Consider the following 21,799-nt stretch of genomic DNA (forward strand, 5'->3'; position numbering starts at 1 on the left):
ACTCAAAACAAAAAGCATCGTCAGTCGTCATTTGCATCATCATCTTCATTCTTCATCATCATCTTCATTTTCTTCATTAACTGCTTCTTCTATCCCCTCTGTTGCAAATGAAATGTCACCAACATTCCATTGCTCTCCCCCAGCCTCTCCTTCATCAATAATCTCTGCTGCTCCTTCAACGTTCAAAAAATCAAGATCGTCCTCATCAAGTATTGCAGATGGTTCTTCTTCAACCTAAGAATCTAATATATCAAAATGGTCAATGAAGATAGGATCATATTGATTGTGATGCTTCCTCATAGATGTTGTTTGTAGTTGCCTAACAAGAGAAAAATTTAACAAATTGTTAGAGATTAAAATATATATTAGAATTTGCTATTTTGTATAACAAATGTTTACCTTTGTCTCAACTTCATATTGTAACGAACGTAAACAAGGTCATTCAACCTTTTATGTTCCAACCTGTTCCTCTTCTTACTGTGGATGTGTTGAAAGACACTCCAATTTTTTTCACATCCAGTTGCACTACATGTTTGGCTGAGGATTCTAATTGTAAGCTTCCTTAATTCTGGGCAATCAGGCCCAAACCTTTCCCACCACAAATCTAATAACAGATGGAAAGTAAAAATGTTGTCAGAATAAATATGTGAGAAGGTAGAATAAAAGCTAAAAAAAAAAAAAAAAGTATAAAGTCTCTTTTTCCAATACCTGGACGCATAGTTGTCCTGCATCGAACTATTGTGTCTCTCGCCATGGTACCAGAAGCCGTATCATATTTGTTGATCGACATATGGATGGCGTCTTGTTCTTTACTATCACTTACTAATACATCAATACAATCCAACATGCCATACTCGACCTCTCTGTCCTTCTTAAAAGTGGGAAGATATCTAATAGCAGGATTTAGGTAGTAGGTTGCTGCATGAAGTGGGTGATGAAGTTGTCCTGACCACCTTTCATCTATAATATTCCATATAGGCATGTACAACTTCTTTTTTCCCTTCATATTATCTCTAATGGCCTCCTTGGCTCTGTCCATAGACTCATATAAATATCCAATAGAAGGTCTATCTTCACTATCAACTAATCTGAGGACTTTCACTAGAGGTACACAAATCTTCAATAAGTGCACACATGATTCCCAAAAGTCAGCATCAAAGATGATATCCACAACTGTCGTTGCCTTTCTTTTATAGGCATGTGGATATGCAGCCCAATCATCACTTGAAAACATCTGCCTGAGAGAAGTTCTTTGCTTGACTATACCCTGCACAGTCAAAACATTTGTAGCAAACCGTGTTTGTGCAGGTCGAATCAATTCAGCCCCATTTGTGAATTTCCTCATCAAATTCAAGACATAAGCATGATTATAAATAAACTTCGTGATTTCTTGGCATGTATGAACTGTCAACTTCATATAATCTCTTTCACCAAGATCCTGAAGCATAAGATTTACACAGTGAGCAGCACATGGACTCCAATAAAATGTCCCATATCGTGCTGCTAACATTTCACTTGCAGCTTTATAATTTGCTGCATTATCAGTGATAAATTGTACGACATTTTCAGGCCCAACTTCTTCTATAACTTTATCAAAAATCTCAAACAACACATCAGCAGTCTTAGGAGTATCAGACAAATCAACAGATTTTAAGAACATAGTACCAAGAGGGCAATATACAAGGAAGTTTACCAATGTTTTGTTCTTGATGTCTGTCCACCCATCTGCCATTACACTGCATCCTGTAGCTTTCCAGCTCAATTTTAGTTCATCACAATATATCTTCACATCTCTAACTATATTGTTGAGAATTTTACCTCGCAATTTATGAAAAGAGGGCATTTTATACCGTCGCCCTACACTAGCAATCGCATCTGCTATAGGCTGATAATGATAAGAGTTTGCTGCATTGAAGGGAATGGATGCATCATAGAACCACATTCCTATGGTTTCATCTGCTGCTTCAACAATATCTTTTGATTGCATGGCTATACGAATCTCAGGCTGAGCACCAGCAACAGTATAATTGGGAAAAAAATTCTTGATCGAACCAGACATATTGCTCGACCTCATAGTAGGTACTCTACCACCACCAGTACGACCACTATGACTCCTGCCACGTCCTCGTGAAACTAAACTTATATTTGCACCTCTTCTTTTTCTGGTTGCAGTTGCAGAAGAACCACCTCCACGCATGATGCCTTTCCCTCTAGCTGTTCCCAAACTGACACCAACATCTTCTTCTTCAAGCTGAACATCTTCACCTTCACTTTCTTCCTCTTCATGTGGGTCCCCATATCCTTCCTCTGCATCTTCCATTTCCTTTTCAATCCTACTTGCTTTCACTGCATCAAGAAGCTCCTGACACTAGTGCTTTACATACGCTGGCAATGGGTTCTCTTGGGAGCCATTGCATTGAGCCACATCGCTGTGTGTACCAGCAATATGGTGTTTAAAGCGAGAGATCCCTCCTGATATGATTTGCTTACAATAATTGCATTTAACTCTTAATCTATCTTTGGGATTCACCCTTGTACACCACTGCCATGCAGGATCCGACATTATATCTTCACAAAACAAGTAAAAACATACAAATAAATGTAGGAAATAAGACAAATGAACGATTCAACGGCAAAAATGACTTATTTCTTACCTTCTTGGTGTTAAAAACCAAAAAACCCTCTTTCTCCAAGCTTCCCACCGTCCCAAGACTCCCCACAACGAGAAAGGAAGCTTCTTCACCGGCAAATCTTGATGCAATGGAGAAAATCTCTCCCTCCCACGTCTCTAGCAGCGTTGAGAAACAAGAAAAGAGAGAGAGAGGAGCGTCCGTTTCAAAATAAGACGCATAAAAAGGGGCCTCGGGCCTCTTTTTTAATTTCACCCCCATATCGTGCGAACGTATCGCACGATACGTACGATACGCGTATGATACGTACGCGTATGATACGTACGCGTATCGTATTTAAATAGTGTATCGTATAGGTTTTCTTAACCTATACGATACGTATCGTACGATACGCGTCCGTATCGTACGATACGGATAACATTGGTTCTCAGAATGAAATATTGTTCACAAACCAGGCTAGTGACTTGGATGGGACAAACTATCACCATATGACGAACTGTGGGGACTCAACAAAGTTGGGCATTCCAATGCCTACAAATCTATATTTAGATTATTAAGTGCCATAACTTCCATTTCTAGAATACTTGAGTCCGATGCTTCTAGTTCTCATGTTGCAACCTTCTATCATTCGTTACCAAATGTCTATTAACAAATACTGCACAATAAGCATGTTTATGTCTAAAAAAATTACCTTCTGCATACAGGATGCTAAAAGCCATGCCCGTGTCAGGATGATAAGCACAGCCAAAATGGGGGGTCGTCATAAAAAAGGAATCAAACCAGAAATACAAAAGAAAAATAAAGACGGATTTATTAAAATTTTAATCAGAATGGAGAAAAATATGTGCAGTAAAATAGGATCACATACAACAATAGCATAGGAAATAAAATACTAAAAAAATCCACTACTAGATGAAAGAAAGTAATATAAATGTCGTATATGAGTTTATGGTGGCCCCTATAATGGACTGGTGTTGGTCAGGTTTAAGGGCACCCACAACCATGTCACATGGGTGTAGAATGCAGGTGCTGGTGTGGGTGCGGACGTGGTTGTGGCAATTTTCAAAAAATTTAGGTGTGGATGTTAATATTTATATATACATTAAATCATTATAAACATTTGTATTAGGGCTAGTTTAATTGGGTGTGCAAGTTGATATGGAGAAGTAATATACGATAGAACTATGGATGTTCCATTGTTTCATTGAAAGTATAGTTTCTCACTATTTCTTAGCATAGCCTGGATGGAGCAATGATATGAATCCTCATATCTTTAAGTGCATTGATTGCAGTGGTTAGAGTTCCTTACTCTAATCTCCATTGGAAAAGCACCAGAAGCAAGAAGATAAGTGAAAAACATGGGAAAAAGAAGGAAAATTCAATAACAAAAGGAGAATTAGGGTTTTTTTATCAACAGGTAGCCGTAAACAAAATAAAAAGGGTTTTTTAAGAGGCCTGACCTTTAGATCCGAATTGGACCTTGGGCCCAAAACTGAAAAGATCCAAACTTAAAAATAACATCAATAACAAATAAGCCAATTCTAAAGCATAAACGGATCCGAATATGGGATCCGATCTATCTCTAAACCATACTGCGTGAATCTCCTGGGGTTGAAGACTTCGGCGCCTGATGAATTGTATAGTAGGTGAGTCACAATGTAATGATTGTCCTTGGGCCCTCCTTGAGTAGGTGCACAATTGTCCTTGGCTTGCTGAGGTAGGAGTGAAAACAAAATCCACTACTTTACATGCGTATGTAGCGGTGGAACTGTTGTTGACAAGGTTCAACCTGTTATATGACTGGTTTGAGCTCACTATAAATCTGATGCTTCATTTGAATCACAGTAGGACAATAAATTGGCCAATAAACCATGACAAGCCCTATGAAACAGACCGACAAATGCTTGATACCTTATCAGGGTCATTCCCTCTAATAGAATTAGACTCCCTATTAAGTAACAAAACAATCTTTTTGCCCTTACATTTGAAGGTATAAGTGTTCTTGTGGCCATTCTGAATAGCTATATGGTCATACTACTATAGGCACCTTAATAAAATATGACTGGCAGTTATAGGGGCTACATCATACCAAACTTCATCATTGTAGTACTCTCCCATGGGAATTTTCACTAAACACCTTGGATTATAGGGACTTCTTCTGCACTCTTAAACTACGACACCTTATAAGGATGGGGTAGTTTCTCAGTTTGTAGGTATAGTTTATCAGTAGTATTTTGAGAAACCATATTCCCACACAAATCACTATCTATTATGACACTGCGAACGTGCCCTTCATAGTGACACTTTGTCCTAAAAAGGGTGTTTCACAGCCACATATGGTTTGACGGGCACTTTGGGGTTGCTAAGATGTGACACACAACTCAAAGGTTATAGATGGTGTACATCATCATAGAAGACAACCTCCTCATCACAGTTGGAGTCAATCTTTGACTCACTTTAGGCACTGTTATGTTTAAACTCAACGGTTTCATCTTTAGGTTTGGCCATGACAGTTCGTTTGTCAATATTGAGACACAGTGACTGGATATGACCTAGTTCTTGACATTTAAAACGATGGGCAGAAGTGTCAATGGTACAAGATTTTGACCAAGTATTAAAGTCAAGACCTTTCTCCCTATTAGAGGTCACATGTCTAGATTGGGCCTTTGAGGTAGAGTCCTCCAACTTCGGGGAGCCTGCTCCCCGGGTTGAAGAACTTGATTTAGAATGGTGTGGAAACCATCAAACTTCGACAGACGAGACTCCTATTTACACTATAAGGATTCTTCTATTTTCATAGCATGATTATTGGATCTATCTACTGACTCTACTGTAAAGCAATTGAAAAATCTTTAATAGAGGAGTCAAGGCCAGCGATATACTTGGTGACTTGTTGGCGCTCAGTCTCCACAACTTGAATACGCGGTGACAGGTGGTGAAATTCTGCAATGTACTTTGTAACAGTCCTAAACGCCCGATGGAGCTCGAGACTCTTGATATGCCCTCTTGGCAAAGCTATGAAGGGACGAACTTTATCTGCGATTCTGCACCAGCTACTGCATCTCGGTTCATGTACGGATCATGTCCAGTCCCTATCTCATCCTCGACTTGTACAGTGCGACCCATCACATCGGCGTGAGTCTCTGTAGCCTGGTAGATGCTAAAGGAATCTGTTGGTGCTCTAGGACATCATGATAATCAAATGCGAATTGCATCACATAAGTCTAGTCAAAGAATGATTATCCATCAAATTTGCCTATGAACTCAAGCAAATCCAGCTTGAGGCCATATGTGGAAGGCCTCTTTTGTTTGCGCTCTAGGCGTTTGTTACAAGCCACTAGTTTGGGAGAGTGCTCATTTTAGAAAGCCTCATCTCTAGAATGTGCGATCTATTACACTTTGTCTTTGCGGTAGCTGTGCTACTGTGGTGGTTGACCCTCGGTCCTCATCTATGGGTGCTCTTGGTGAGCCCAGCCCTGTTGCAACTAGTATCACTGAGGCTGCCCCTATTAGTTGCACTGAAAGGAAAGGACCGGTCTAGAAGGCCCATGTAGTGCATGTTGGGCAATTTGTGGCACTTGATGGAGTGTGGTATGTAGATTAGGGTAGTATGTGAGTTGAGGGGTTGGCCTGGGGTTAGTATGTGGGGTTTGGTAGGGTCCAAAATAATAACTGGGGTTTAGTTGAGGGTAAAAATGGGCGGTCCTAGAAAAATTGAGGATGCAAATAGGGGTTATGCATGTACTCATAGCTCGAGGGGTCCAACCTCGGGTTCTTCAAAGTTCAAACTATTCGTTGGATCCTGTAGAAACATGCAACACACGAAAGAAGAAGAGGGGAACACACGATATACGTGGAAAAACCTCAGAAAGAGGAAAAAACCACGGGAAGCTCTAGCCTAGGTGCACACCGCAACCCTAGGAGAGAGAAAATTATTTTCACTTAATCACACAATTACACTTAAGTGAAGATTATATAGGAGGGAGAGAAGAATGCCGCCTAGGGTACCGAGCCGGCCTCGGTACCCGTGCCCCATGGGACCGGGTCCAGAAATGGACCCGGTTCCCCATTACATCTATTTTAACACTCCCCCTCAAGCTTGGCATACATGTCAAACATGCCAAGCTTGCTAACATTTTTCTCAAATTGAGATGTACATAAAGACTTAGTTAAAACATCAGCAACTTGATCTTCAGACTTCATGTAGGGCAGGATCAACTCCTTAGAATCTATGCGTTCCCGTATGAAATGGCGATCGATCTCCACATGTTTGGTTCTGTCGTGCAATACTGGATTGTTTGCCAAGTTAATAGCCGACTTGTTGTCACAATACATCCTCATCTTCTCTTCCATTTTCACCCCAATATCTGCTAACAGAATTTTGAGCCATAACATTTCTGTAACCCCCATGGCAACCGCCCTGTATTCAGCCTCAGCACTGGACCTGGAACAAACTTCTTGTCTTTTACTTCTCCATACCACCAGGTTACCTCCAAGAAAGATGCAGTATCCTGTGGTAGACCTTCTAGTATCTGTGCAACCTGCCCAGTCGGCGTCAGAGTATCCTTCAATACTGAGTTGACTTTGTCGAGTATAGAGCAGTCCTTTCCCTGGGTCATTCTTTAGGTATCCCAATACTCTTTCAGCACTTTTCCAATGACAATCAGTAGGGGCATGCATAAACTGACTTAACACACCCACAGCATACGTAATATCCGGGCGAGTAAGGGTGAGATAAATGAGTTTACCAACCAGCCGCTGATACCTCCCTTTTCCTTCCTCATCCAAGATCGTCCCAGTTTTGATACTTATCCTTGTGCCAGACTCCATTGGAGTAAGAAAGGGCCTGCATCCCAGTTTACCTGTCTCTTTTAGGAGGTCCAAAGTGTATTTCCTTTGGCTCATAACAAGACCAGTCTCAGATCTAGCAATCTCAATTCCCAAAAAATACCTCAGTTTACCCAAATCTTTGAGGTCAAATTCAGCAGCTAACGTTTCTTTCATCTTCCTTTTTTCTTCTTCGTCATCACCTGTGACAATCATATCATCAACATATACTAGTAGGAGGCTCACCAGACCATTTCTCTGCTTGATGAAGAGGGTGTGATCACCATTTCCCTGTTTATATCCATTAGTCTTCATCACAACCCTTAGTCTTTCAAACCACGCTCTAGGGGACTGCTTGAGGCCATACAATGCTTTCTTGAGATAACAACACTTTCCTTTCTGCGCATATCCAGGCGGCATGCTCATATAGACTTCTTCCTCAAGGTGCCCATTCAAAAAGGCGTTCTTGACATCAAGTTGGTCCATGCTCCACTTCTTTTGTACTGCCAGAGCTAAGATGACCCTTACTGTCTTCAGTTTAGCAACAGGAGCGAACGTCTCAAGATAGTCAATCCCATATTTCTGGCTAAACCCCTTTGCAACAAGACGAGCTTTATAGCGTTCTACAGTGCCATTAGGTTTGTACTTCACAGTAAACACCCACTTGGAACCAACTAAGTGAGTTCCATTAGGAATATCAACAACCTCCCACGTATTATTCTTTGCCAGGGCGTCCATCTCCTCTGTCATGGCCTGTAGCCATTTGGGATCCTCCCTGGCATCCTCCACTGACCTGGGAATAACAGCCATAGATAAAGAGGTAATAAAGCACTTGTAGTCTTTACTGAGTTTAGCATATGAGACAAATCTCTGAATAGGGTGAGAAGTACATGACCTGGTGCCTTTGCGTAGGGCTATGGGAAGATCTTCATTCATTGGACTTGGATCATCCGGGGAGCTCACAAGATCGGGATTGGTAACATCAACAACCTCCATCACATCATTCTTCTTCCTGGTGTATACCTGACCAAACAAATGATCACGGGACTGTTCTTCCACAGGGCCCCCTTCCATCTGACTGTCTCTGTCCTCACTGACTGTGTCATCCACACTCACACTCGGAGAACTAGCCGTGTAATCCAAGAAATCTGTGAACTGAATCAACTGATGCGAAGAATACTCGTCCACTCTCTCACCTAAACACTCCCCCTGAAGAGGATTCGCAGGAAAGTATGCCTCGTGTTCATGAAAGGTAACATCCCTGGAGACATAGACTCTGGAAGTGCTAGGGTCAACACACTTGTATCCCTTCTGAGTGGAGGAATACCCCAAAAAGACCGCTTTGATGGACCGAGGATCAAGTTTCTTGAGAGTGGGACTATGATCATGGACAAAGCAAATACACCCAAACACCCGAGGGGTCAAAGGCCAGGGACTCTGATCAGGCCACAAAACAGAATAAGGGGAATGTCCATTCAACACACGAGTAGGCATACGGTTAATGAGATGAGCACTAGTGAGAAGTGCATCACCCCAATACCGCTTAGGGACATGACGTTGAAACATAAGGGCCCGGGTGACATTTAACAAATGACGGTTCTTCCTTTCAGCCACGCCATTCTGAGGAGGTGTGTAGCTACAGGATGTTTCATGTATAATACCTTTGCTTCGCAAGAAGTCATCAAGGGATAAGGAGACATACTCTCGAGCATTGTCAGTACGAAGGGTCTGAACAGGGGTTTGGAATTGAGTTTCAACAAATGCAACGAAGTTTTTGACAATGCCGGGAACCTCACTACGTTCTTTCAACAAGTACACGAACGTACAACGAGAGTAGTCATCGATAAGAGTCATGAAATAACGAAAACCACGACCGGTGGGCACTCCCGAAGGACCCCAAACATCAGAGTGAACCAAAGCAAAAGGACGGCTGGTTTTATTGAACGAAATAGGGTACGAGGCCCTAACATGCTTAGACAACTGACACACTTCACAGGCGAAGGTGTCCAAAGAAACAGACCGAAACATCTTAGGAAACAATTGTTTAATCAACTGAAAAGGAAGATGACCAAGTCTCTCGTGCCAGCGCATAATAGCGGATCTGTCCTCCACGTCAGATAACTGTCCACTGGTGGCTGAAATCAAAGCAGAGGCAACCTGTACTGGCATTCTGTAGAGACCATCAATAGCCGAACCAATCCCAATCTTCTGCCCCGTCCCCAAGTCCTGCAGTACACAACGATCAGCAGAAAATATTAGATTACAGTTTAGCTCTTTGGTAATACTGCTGACAGATAACAAATTCACGGGAATATTAGGAACATGCAGGGCATTATGAAGACAATATTTGTTCAGTAATGAGAAACTCCCTTTTCCAGCCACAGAAATAGAAGAACCATCAGCCATAGAAACACGCTGCTGCCCAGAAGTCAACTTGTATTCTTGAAACATCTTAGGGTCTCCGGTCATATGATGAGTAGCCCCACTGTCAACAATCCAATCACCAGGAGAGGAATTACCTTGATCACTTGTAGCAACAAGAGCCTGAGCTAATTTAACTCCATCAGACGTAGATGTGTCCTCTGACGTAGTAGAAAGGCGACTGATGTAAGCTTGTAGTTCCTTGATTTGATCAGGGGAAAGCCTCGATTTTTCACCACTTGAAGAACCACTCTGAGTTGAGTCCTGCACAAGAGGACCTCGCCGACTAGACGGAGGGCGACCACGAACAAGTCTCTTCTCAGGGTGAAGATCCCAACAAAAGTCAACAGAATGTCCTGATTTGTGACAATGTGTACATCGCCTAACAGGGCGTGGTCCAGACACAGAAGAACGGCTAACAAAGGCCGAGGGACCAGTCCCGTGACTAGGGTCAATTTGCATCACTTGACGCCTTTGTTCCTCTGATTCCACTCTGGCATAAACATCTTCTATTCCAGGAATCTCATCACAGTTGAGAATTTGACTCCGAATGGATTCAAACTCATCACGCAAGCCTCCAAGGAAGAGGAACGTTCGGTCCATCCATTCCTTTTCCCAGTACCGAGCATGATCAGAACCACAGTCCCAGTTATCATTCACATGATAATCAAGTTCCTCCCACTTAGTTTTCAGGGCTGCATAGAAGGAGGCAACAGACAGGTCACCCTGTTTCAGAGAATAGATACTGCGTTTAATCTGATACGTACGCAGAACCCGTTTCTTGCGACCATACATCCTTGCAAGCACAGTCCACATATCAAACGAAGTAGGCTTTCGCAGAATAAGAGGCTGAATATCAGCAGACACAGAGCTGATGATCCATACCTTAACCTGACTGTCTTCCAACACCCACGTTGCCCATTGAGGATCAGTTTTGCTGGGCGCCGGTTTGTCGCCTGTGATATAGGAAAGACGACCACGGCTCGTTATCCCAATCTCGAGAGCAGCAGACCAAGAAAGATAATTGTCTTTAGTCAGACGAATGGGCGTGACCTGAACCGGCAAGATCTCGCTCTTGGGAGCGCTGCCCGCGTCAAAGGCCATATCACTTTTAGGTGCAAGCTCTTCCGCCATCACAAGCAGTCAAGTCAGACACAACCCCAGGCAGCAACAAGACAGCACGGCGGCGGCTGAAACACCAGCACTACACGGAACCTTAGGTGTCGGCGACGGTGCTGGATCGCCCGACGGCGGCGACGCAGAGGCGTGACGGCGCTGGACACCCACGGCAGCGGAAAGATGGGATGGCGCTGGATCGACCGACGACGGAAAAGGAGACACCCACGGCAGCGGAAGTCACAAGCGGCCCTAGGCGGCGGCGCTGGATCGTCTGAAGGCGGCGGCGCAGAAGATCCCAATGGTGGCGGCGCAGGAAACCCTAACGGCGCAGGCGGCTGCGGTGCAAGGACGACTACGAAAATACGAGACGAAGCCGAACGATCTCACGGCTCTGATACCATGTAGAAACATGCAACACACGAAAGAAGAAGAGGGGAACACACGATATACGTGGAAAAACCTCAGAAAGAGGAAAAAACCACGGGAAGCTCTAGCCTAGGTGCACACCGCAACCCTAGGAGAGAGAAAATTATTTTCACTTAATCACACAATTACACTTAAGTGAAGATTATATAGGAGGGAGAGAAGAATGCCGCCTAGGGTACCGAGCCGGCCTCGGTACCCGTGCCCCATGGGACCGGGTCCAGAAATGGACCCGGTTCCCCATTACATCTATTTTAACAGATCCTAATAAGGATAGGGGGGGATCTTGAACCGAGCCGTATGGGGGATGGTGGCCACGGTGGGAACTCGACTCATGGTCGAAAACATGTGACTCCTGGCCTTTGTCTAGCTCAAGGCGAAATAGAGGTACCATTGGGATCCGATTTTGGCTTGGGTGGTCTAAGGATCGAGTATCTGGACATGGGCAAGTGTCCAGGATTGAGTTCAGGGGTACCTCTGAGCTTGCCCATCATTTGGAAGCTCAAGAAACTAGGTGGGACTCCATTTTCGGGTCTTGGAGCCCAAGAATCAGCTCCAAGGGTACCAAACTAGTAAAAAGTGGTTGTACCGCTCTGGAAAACTCGACCTAGTTCAGTGGCATATGATAGACTAGTCTGGGCGGGAGGTTCCAGGTCCCGGAATCTGGGCCACAGGAGCTTCGGGCTTCACCCGACACTGCCCAATGCAGGCAGCTGCCAGCTCTGCCGTTATAGCGGCGTAGGTGGTGGCAATTGCTGCATCATGCCCACACCCAAAACGATGGGGTAGTGTGGTTGCGGGTGGCTGTTCCTAGCATTGGGAAGCATCGCCTAGGGCACCGCTGGAGGTGGGAAGAGGCAAGGCGGCCGTTGGACGGAGGTAGTTGTTCACAGTGGTGGCTGTTGATGTTGGAGATGGGTACCTGGGGCATGGGTGACTTAGCGGTAGGTGGAGGATGCTTTGGTGACCTACTGTGGCCAGCGGCGGATGGTGATCCTCCTGGCAGTGGTTTGGTGAAGTGTGGCAAGACTATTGGTGGTTGATGGGTTGAAAAACCAAAGGTTTACCTCACCACCACACTTGCGCATGCTCGTCAACCCGAGACATCCATTCATGCTCTTTCCCTTGTTGTTCGAAGCCATCCGGTGAATTTTTCTTGTTCTTTGATGCATCAAACTGATTATTGAAGTCGTCCATCCTCTTGGTTAGTGCAGCTAGGGTTCAATTCATCCTATTTCTCCATTTGAATTAGGCTCTCTTACGTGCACTCTTGTTGTGCCCCAGTTTTGTGCATCAATTTGATCAAGAGAAACACAAGATCTTCAATCTTTTTTTTTTTTAAATTTTTTTACTCTGTTTATTTTGATTTTTCTAAAGCAGGATCGTTCTTCGAGACTTCGGCCATCACGAAGATCAGAGGAGAAACCTGACTGATGCCAATTTGACATAGTGATTAGAGTTTCTCACTCTAATCCCCACAAGAAAAGCACTAGAAAGTAAGAATAGAAGAGAGAGACCTATGTCACATAGGTATGGGTGCCGGTGCGGGTATGGGTACGGACTATTGTAAAAAAACTTGGGTGCGGGGGTACGGCCGTGTATATATATATATATATATATATATATACGAAGTACTTAGAAGATATATATTAATGGATCTTGCAACAGTGTTTTTAAGAAACCTATGAAAAACTTTAAAACATATGGACAATCAAACAACCCCCCTAGACAGTCAAATATAAACATTAGTCAAATTTTCACATCCAAAAAATGGCTCAACATTGTGGAACTTGAATCTAAGAGCTAAATTCTGAGCTGGAATGGCTCAGTTACAGAAAATGCTGGATTTAGGCACCGAATACAGAAAGTATTGGAGCGACTCAGCATTGTGAAGCATGGTTGCATCTAAATGTAAAAGAGAAAGGGCAGACAAGATGATTTTCGAAGAAGAAAAAGAAGATTGAAAATGACAAACCAGTAAAAGAAAAAAAAAACAAAAATACTACTAAGAACAACAATAAAAAGAAAAAATAGTTCATGTAAGATGGTCGCCGGAGGTTGCCAGAGGTCGTTGGAGGTCGTCGGAAGTTGCGGGACGTCGCCGGAGGTCGACGGAAGAGCCAAACAGAGCCCACAGTATTGTCAAGATTCTGCATTTTTGAAAGGAAATATGAAAACAAAAAAAAAACCCTAAGTTTTGGACAAAAAATGGACTCGGTCAACATTGACCAAGTCTATTTTTGGACGGATACGATCCCGGGTACGTTGATCGTACTCGGCACGTGTTGACCCGTACCTGTGTTGCACCCAAATGGTACGGTTACTCCACCAGAAATAACGTACCCATGTTACATAGAGAGAAACATGAAAAAAAAAGAGGAAATTCAATAATAAAAGGCAAATTAGAGTTTTTCATCAACAGTTAGCCATAAACAAAACAAAATATGCATGTTTAAGAGGCTTGGCCCTTATATTCGAATTAGATCTCGGATCCACAAACTAAAAAGATCCAAACACAAAATAACATCAATAACCAAATAAGCTGAATTTAAAGCATAAACGGATCCGATCTATCTCTAACCACACTGTGTGAGCATTACTTAGTACCTTCTCTCTATTCAGCTGCATTTGATGATAGAGGTACTTTATTATGTTTCTTGCAATGTCATGACATTAAAGAATCTCCTAGCACACAAAAAGCTTGTTGTTGAATATCGATTATTGGGGCCTCCCCAATCTACTGGCTGAGTAAATTATACTCTTGTTTCACAGCATAGCTTGATGGAGCAGTGAGTTGAACTCCCAAATCATTAGTGTTTAGCCGCAGTTGATGACAAGACACTTTATTGGGTTTATTGCAACACCATGATATTAAAGAAAATGAAACATACAAAAACCTGTTGTTTGACATTGATTGCTGGGTCTGCCCCCACTCTAAACTGATATAAGCAATTAACCATGGAAAGAAGCAGACGGAGAAAAAATCCTTAAATTATAGACTTCTTAATGATATCTAACAATCCTCAATGCTGCTACCATGTGGACCATGGTTGGGATATGTTGTGATTGACTGATTGAATGCCCCGAGCAATATTTGACTGAGTTATGGTATATGGGGTGAAGTTTCTTCTTTTTTAAAGATCTCATACTTGCATACATTATTTAAAATTTGAAATATTTCCTTGTCATTCCCAAATAATATTTACCTCTATTTCACTTATTTTGACAAATGACCATTATTTTTGAATTTTGTCATTTTTTTTTGTGGGAGCTGCCTAGGATCCATTTAGTTCTAGGTGATGGGAAATGCCTTGGTGACATCTAGTGCCTTTAATTCCATAGCTACAAAACGTTGCGATGTTTCTTGAATCTTTTGTTTGCAGATGTTCATCCGCCGCAGCAGGTAGATAGAGGGTGTCTAAATTGTTTTCTTGTGTTATCCCAAACTTCAATATACCAGCTCAAGAAGTAATGGAGATTTTGACAACTAAACCATTTGTAAATTTTATGTTCTAACTGTTCAATTACTACAAAAGTTAATTTGTTTCGATTAGTTTGGTTACTGATTATCTTTTCAAGTTTTTCTTCATTATGGTGTATCATATAATTTGATCTGGCTTCTAAAGTTTAAGGTTTGTCCAAACTGCAGTGCAAAGCTCATTGATATCTACCGCAATCGGCACCATATTGATGCATCTACTGGACTAAATGATCCAGCTGTTGCTACTGGCATTTCAGACCTTGTTTATGAATCCAAAGTGAAGCAACCAAAACAGGAATCAGGTGATGCTGACTTTGTTAATATTTGGGCAACCAATATGGAAGATGGCGAGTGGGGAAGCAGTGCACCGGCAATAAATCGGGTATGATGATTTTCATGTGGTAGTTTCCTTTTTGTTTGTTCCATCACCATCCATGTAGTTAAAAGTGCTAAACGGGTCTAGGTAGTGGACATTCAAAAAAAGCCCAGGTGGGGCATAGTCAGCCTAGATGACCAAAAAGAAAAACATAGAACGTTAGAAACTGACAAAATCCTTAGCAGTATTTATGTTCAGTATAATACTCAGCAAGTTTTAGAAACTAGGAACTTCTTACACATGTTTTATATGTAATATCAACAATCTGTAAGCATATTTAGGATATTCAGCAATAACCGAATGAAGGAAAATATAGATAAGGTGGATTCCCCAAACAATGTAGCAAGGCAGAAGCTAAGGTGTCCTCCTGTTAGCCACCCCTAACTTGATGAACCCTTTACAAGAGGAGCCCCAAATAAGAAAACTCACTCAATCAACCCTAATCCCCGATTAGGGTTCCTTCCTCCCAAAGGAAAAGAACTACAACCATTACTGTAACCACGTCTCATGCCCTTTGACCTATTTATAAGCGTCAATGGGTCAGCGCTAATGGGACCTGATCCATATCCCAGATCCGGTTACTAACAATACTCTTCCCTTTGAAAAACACCTTGTCCTCAAGGTGTGGATTTGCCAAAATGCTTCTTGTAACTTTAGTAAGGGATGAGACTACTTCTCCCGATAGAACCAGTTCGATGTAGGTATCTATATCTATGGCTTTGTGGGTGATCTTCAATTTGGAATCTTCCGGTGCCAGGGATGAAGGTTGCATTGCTGTTTGCATGGAGTTTTCCCTTGAAATGGTTGTTTTGCCTTCGCCACCTCCTCTTCCTCCTTGGAAGGGAAGTTGAGGACCAAAAGGAACGGCGAGTTGCTCATCTCCAACCCAGCGATGTGCTCTCGCATCTGTTTGATGGGCATGCACGTCTCGCTGGCAAACATGCAGAAAATGGCCGACTGCAATGGGAAGTTTGACAGCCATTGGTCCTACCTTGCCTCGAGCTCCTTGGCGGCAGCTTCGACACCAATAAGCCGGCTAGAACAAGGGCTTCTTCCAGAGGGCAGAGTACGACCTGATGTAGCGGTTCTCCGTCTCCAAGGCACTCCTCACGGTGTTGGTAGCGCTCAGTGTCATGTTAGTGACCATGCGGCTGTAGGGCATTTTCAAGTAGTACCCGACATCTTGAGCCTCCAAGAGCTCCAGCCCGGCCAGGGCAGCATGACGGCACGGCGGAATGACCCTCAGAGCAGCGAGAATGAAGTCCCTTCCTAGGCCACATCATGGCTGTGCAGCAGAGTGGGCTAGAGCTTTGGCGAAGATGGAGAAGTAGACAGACCTGATGCCTAAGGAGTCAGCGAGAGGTGGGATCTAGTGGTGGGCAAAGTTGAAGATGACGACATCTAGTGAGAGTTGACAGAGGAGCTTGGCAATGCACTCGGCTTGTGACCTGAAGGAAAAACTCCATAATAGTTGGAGGCTCCAAAGGTGGATTCAACAATCATGGGCATACCTTTGACTGCTGGAAGATGGTATTTGAGGATGGGTATGTTGGAGGTCAAGAGTAGTTTGGATGTGACAAGGAAATGAGCACATCTAACATCCCACAAGGGCCAGATTCATATGTCACATAGGAAATGTAGGGTTCTTCCTAGAATCCAGCAGTGTCCTCGTAATCTCCTCCTACTGCCATGGGGGCTTCCTAGGTTGCTTTCCTCACCCTCGATGTTTTCATGATGGCATCATTGTAGGATAGTCAATTTAACCTTTTGAACAGGGTACTTGTCGATTTCCATAGTTGTTTCTCCAAACAACGATCAGAATGGAGGGATGCCTCCCAATGTCGTAAGAAGTGTACACCCCACACAATAAAAACGCGACTCAAAGCGTTTTTCAGAAAGAACGCCTTGAGGCAGGGCCGTGAGGCGTACGCATTCCTAAAGCGTGCGCCTCATTTGGTAGAGGTGTACGCCTCCATCGCTGCACGCCTGTGAAATTGCTAGAGGCTGGAGCTGCGGCTGGTGGAGCGATCGCCCAACGTCAGAATTTTCATTGCAACTGTAGGTCTCTCTCTTTGAGTTTCTTTCTCTCCATGGCAGACACCGAGCATAGGTGGCCATCATTGTTTCTCTGTCTTAGTCTTTATGTTCATGCCGACGCTAGCCATGGCCACCCTCTCACTCTCTCAGCTCTCTAGCCATGACTAGCCCTGTGTGTGTGTTGCTGTGATCGTATACAATGTGTCGTCATGGCGCTTTTGTTACTTTGAGTGTATCACCATAGCCAGTGTTGTATCTTATGGTGTTGTGGCAATGTGGCTTACAAAGTCAAGATCTTGAACTTATTGTCTTCATGCATGTCATCCTTGCACTCATATTACGTGTTCATCTTTGTTTTGCTATTGTCATCATTTGGAGTCTGGACGTGTACTTTGTGGATAGTGGTCCTCCTCCCATTGTTGCCAAGTTTTGCAAGTGGTGTTTTAGTTTACTATATGTTTTGGGATTTGTATTCTTACTTGATGGCTTAGCATTTAATGCATCTTTACCTTATTATATTTTCTTTCAAATTTTTTACGTGCGTTAGTTATGCTGTTTTTCAGCTATGTTCAATCATTTACCGAAGCAATTGAAGAGTATTCATTACATTGTTTTGTCTTAGATAAATAAATAAAGAAACAGGAAAAATTTACATTACTACAATTACCTGTTATGTGTTATTGTTTTTATATGAAGGTAAAACAATAATAGAAGATTTAGAATATTTGAGTTTTGATGATGAAGCAACTGAAGAGGAAGATGAACCTATTCAATATATGGACGGTTCAAATGAAGATGAACTGTCATCCATTAAAGAAGATGACAATGATGAAGATACAATTGACCAATTGCCTACAAAAGTCATTTGAACTTTGTTAAATATCACTTGATAATTGCACAAATTAGTTACTTTTTGTAATTTTTGTATATATGCGTATTTCAATATGCTAATATTATTGTTCACAAATACTTGTTATTTACTTATTCTCTTAATTGATATTATCATCTGAATCTTGGTTTTCCTAGTTTTGGTTACTTGTTTTTCAATGATAGTTCTATGACATTTAACTGTTTAGGATAGGTCGTGCTATGCGCCAATTATGCAAACACTCTTTGTACTATGTATGTTACGAGTCTATGACATTGTTTTTGTTTGGATTTACAAATTATTGTGGTTTGAATATGTTGTGTATTGTTCTTTATTGATATGCTTAGTATTGTAGTCATTTTTTTTAGTTTTGTTGTTATTTTTATAAATATTATATAATTCACAAATTTGTCCGTGAAGCTTACACTTCAATTAACACCTCACTTCACCTCGACTCAGGGAGGCTCAACGCCCCGCCTCGCCTTATCGCCTTTTACAACATTGATGCCTCCAACAACAAGAGCAACCCTCTCAACGACGACCTCTTTGACCAAAAAAGCTACCTTCTTCTTGGCCACCCACCTAGTGGGCTTCTCTTGCCCATTGTCTTTGAGCCTGCAGTCTTGACTGAACGCACTATGGGCATGAACTACCTTCCTTGTTTTCTCCAAAAACTCGTCTGCTTCTTCTCTGTCGCCCCCCTCCCATCGAATTCCTTCTTCGCATTCTCCCAGACTAGGACCTCTCTCAAAATTGTCTCCTTGATTTACATTCTTCATAAGGTTTGGAGCCTCCTCTTCCTTAACCCCCTTTCTACATCCATGGTAATCTTGGTTTGTGGTCTTGCTGCACTCTTCTTTCTTCCAGTACTGTTCGAATTCTTCTAAATGCCTCAAGACTCCGTCGACCAATTGCACCGTTGTCTCCACCAGATTGGGCATACCAGCAGCCCAGCATTGTCTAGGAAATTGCAATCGACTCCCTTAGCCTTCTGGTTTCACCCCCAACCACCAATAGCTGTTATCTAACCTCTCCATTTCTTCTTCCAACTCCATCATTGAAGGCTGCTCCTTAGGCCAGATTGGCCAGAAGGCTACTCCCTCAGGGATGAACGATTTCTGGTATTGCTTCCTACGCATGAAGAGGAATAATTTCCATTAAAGCCGTGAACTGAAGCCTGCAAGGTTACGAATGTACTTGTCATACCCTTTGGGCGGTTTTGGATTCCAAGCCTTGGGGCTGGGGATGCCATACACCTGGGATTTAAGCTGCAGAAGCATGTAGTCTTCTAGAATCTCGTCCGATGGCTGAAGAGGCCCATAGATGATCATCCGTGGCATGGTTTCCGGCTCTGATGCCATTGTTAGCCATCGCTAACTTGGTGAACCCCTTACAAGAGAAGCCCCAAATAAGAAAACTCACTCAGTCAAGCCGAATCCTTGATTAGGGTTCCTTCCTCCCAGAGGAAAAGAACTACAACCATTACCACAACCGCGTCTCATGCCCTTCGGCCTATTTATAAGGGTTATTGGGTCAGCCCTAATGGGACCCGATCCATATCCAAGATCCAGTTACTAACACCTCCCACTAGGATTCCTTTGCAGGTGCCTAACCATGCCTTCACTGACAAATTCACCATAACAAGGGTGCATGCTGCTGACTACTGATACTGGTATCCAGAAGGTATGTATAATACCATCCGAAAAACAACCCCCCTGGAGGTTCTGCCTTCAAGTTTTATTAAAAATAATGGAAGAATAGAACAAATCAAACAAATCAAGACAGAAACAAACTTCCACTGAATTAAGCCACACTAGTGGAAGACAGAAACCTCAACGGAAGGCCACTCTAAGGATATGGAACATCCATGACAAGAAAGTATCAAAATGACTAACCCTTCAGGAGCCTTAACTTTTCTTCCCAAACTGATTTCAGCCAACAAGTCCATCTTCTTTTATTAGAACAGATGAAAATCTTTTGAGTATCATTCTCCACATGTGCAACAAAAATCTGTTCGAATAAGATCATTTCAGAAAGCATATGACTCATAAGAAGCTTCTGCATAGGTGATACCATACCATCATTAGGACATGGTTTGATGTCATTAGGATATGGTTTGATGGATATCTGCCCTTATAAAAATCTCCGTGTGACCATTTTCATCCATTCTTATGATGGTGTTTACAAGTGAAATGTTGTACATACTACACAGAATCTTACACCTGTACGTGGGTAACGTTGTTCATTGCAACTTGATTTTGGAGCCTGAAGTTAAAGATGAGACATTTCATCTAGTGAAATTGTTATACTTGCTATATATTTTTGCTTTTCCATACCATGTACCCTTCAGCTTCTGCAATCTTGGGTTCTGCGTTGACTGCTTGTTTTCTTTTTTCAACTTATGTATCTTTTTATGCTTGTTCAGTGCATTTATGCTACAATAGCTAATCTTGTTTATACTTTTACTCTCTCTTAGGTAAACGAATTCCTTACTGGTGCGGGTACTGATGCCCCAGAAGTGGATGAGGAGATTGCTATTTCAAGACCTTCCATTAGTTATGATGATATGTGGGCCAAGACACTTCTAGAAACCTCAGAAGCAGAGGTCCTTATTATATAAATTTATTTTCTCCTGTTCCTAAATGATATTTAAATGACAGTTTATACATGGATTTTCAATTTAGTTTCTCAATTGTAGCAAGTTTACTAATTCATGCATTAATTCCTCTCTCTGATACAGGAAGATGATGCCAGATCATCTGGGGCATCTTCTCCTGAATCTACTGGCTCAATTGAAAGTTCAATATCATCCCATTTTGGTGGGATGCGTTACCCATCTTTGTTCAGTTCACATCCATCATCTTATAACAAATCGGTATGCACTATTCTCTTTCTTTTTATGTCACTAAACTGTATTATACCTGTTGGGGTTTGTTCTATAGATCTTGAGTTCTGTTGTTTATTTGAGACAAAATTAAATATGTAGGTCAGTTTAGTTACGTAAACTGTGATCTACATCGCACAAACTCTTCAAAAAAGAGGCAGCACCCACATCAACACAACGTGGGTGTGGGTGTGAAGGTGACAAGACAAGCACCCCAACCGCACCCTCTCGTATTCATGTTCAAAATTTTTCCGTTCTTTCTTTTTCTTCTATCTCCCTCTCTTTCTTTATTTACAATAATAAAAGTAATAAAAACAACAATATATATATATATATATATATATTATGAATACATATATTTTTATATATAATAAATATATTATATATGTACCCTAGCTGCACCCACCCACCCCCCCTTTCCAAACCCAAGTTTTGTTTCGCCTTTTTGTTTCAAAAAAATCAAGAAATGGAAGAACAGGAAGCAACAAAAAAACTGTAAAAGGAAATCGATATTTCAAAAATTGCCAAACGAAAATACTGTGTTTTATCGTATTCTTTAAGAAATATATTTTTAGTATATTGTAAGCTTTGTTGGATTTCTTTCAAAAAGTCAATGAGTATTTTAAATTTTTATCATTGTTTCTGTGAGAAAAATAGTAAAAAATTTAAATTTTCGCAATTCTTTTTTTAATGCATTTAAAATATTCTTGAATTCCTGAAATTTTCCTGAGAA

The 21,799-nt window shown here is 42.1% G+C and overlaps 1 protein-coding gene across 2 annotated transcripts in view; it reads left to right on the plus strand.

Moving 5' to 3' along the window:
* Window positions 1–21,799, plus strand: part of LOC116255737 (uncharacterized) — a 73,084-nt gene that overhangs the window by 49,512 nt on the left and 1,773 nt on the right. For both annotated transcript variants that reach the window (XM_031631687.2, XM_031631688.2), the window contains exons 20-22: window positions 15,070–15,283; window positions 20,659–20,787; window positions 20,923–21,057. In XM_031631687.2, the coding sequence (XP_031487547.1) occupies window positions 15,070–15,283; window positions 20,659–20,787; window positions 20,923–21,057 (478 nt within the window). The remainder of the gene's footprint in view (window positions 1–15,069; window positions 15,284–20,658; window positions 20,788–20,922; window positions 21,058–21,799) is intronic.

This window comes from Nymphaea colorata, chromosome 6 (assembly GCF_008831285.2).
Source record: "Nymphaea colorata isolate Beijing-Zhang1983 chromosome 6, ASM883128v2, whole genome shotgun sequence".
Lineage (NCBI taxonomy): Eukaryota > Viridiplantae > Streptophyta > Magnoliopsida > Nymphaeales > Nymphaeaceae > Nymphaea > Nymphaea colorata.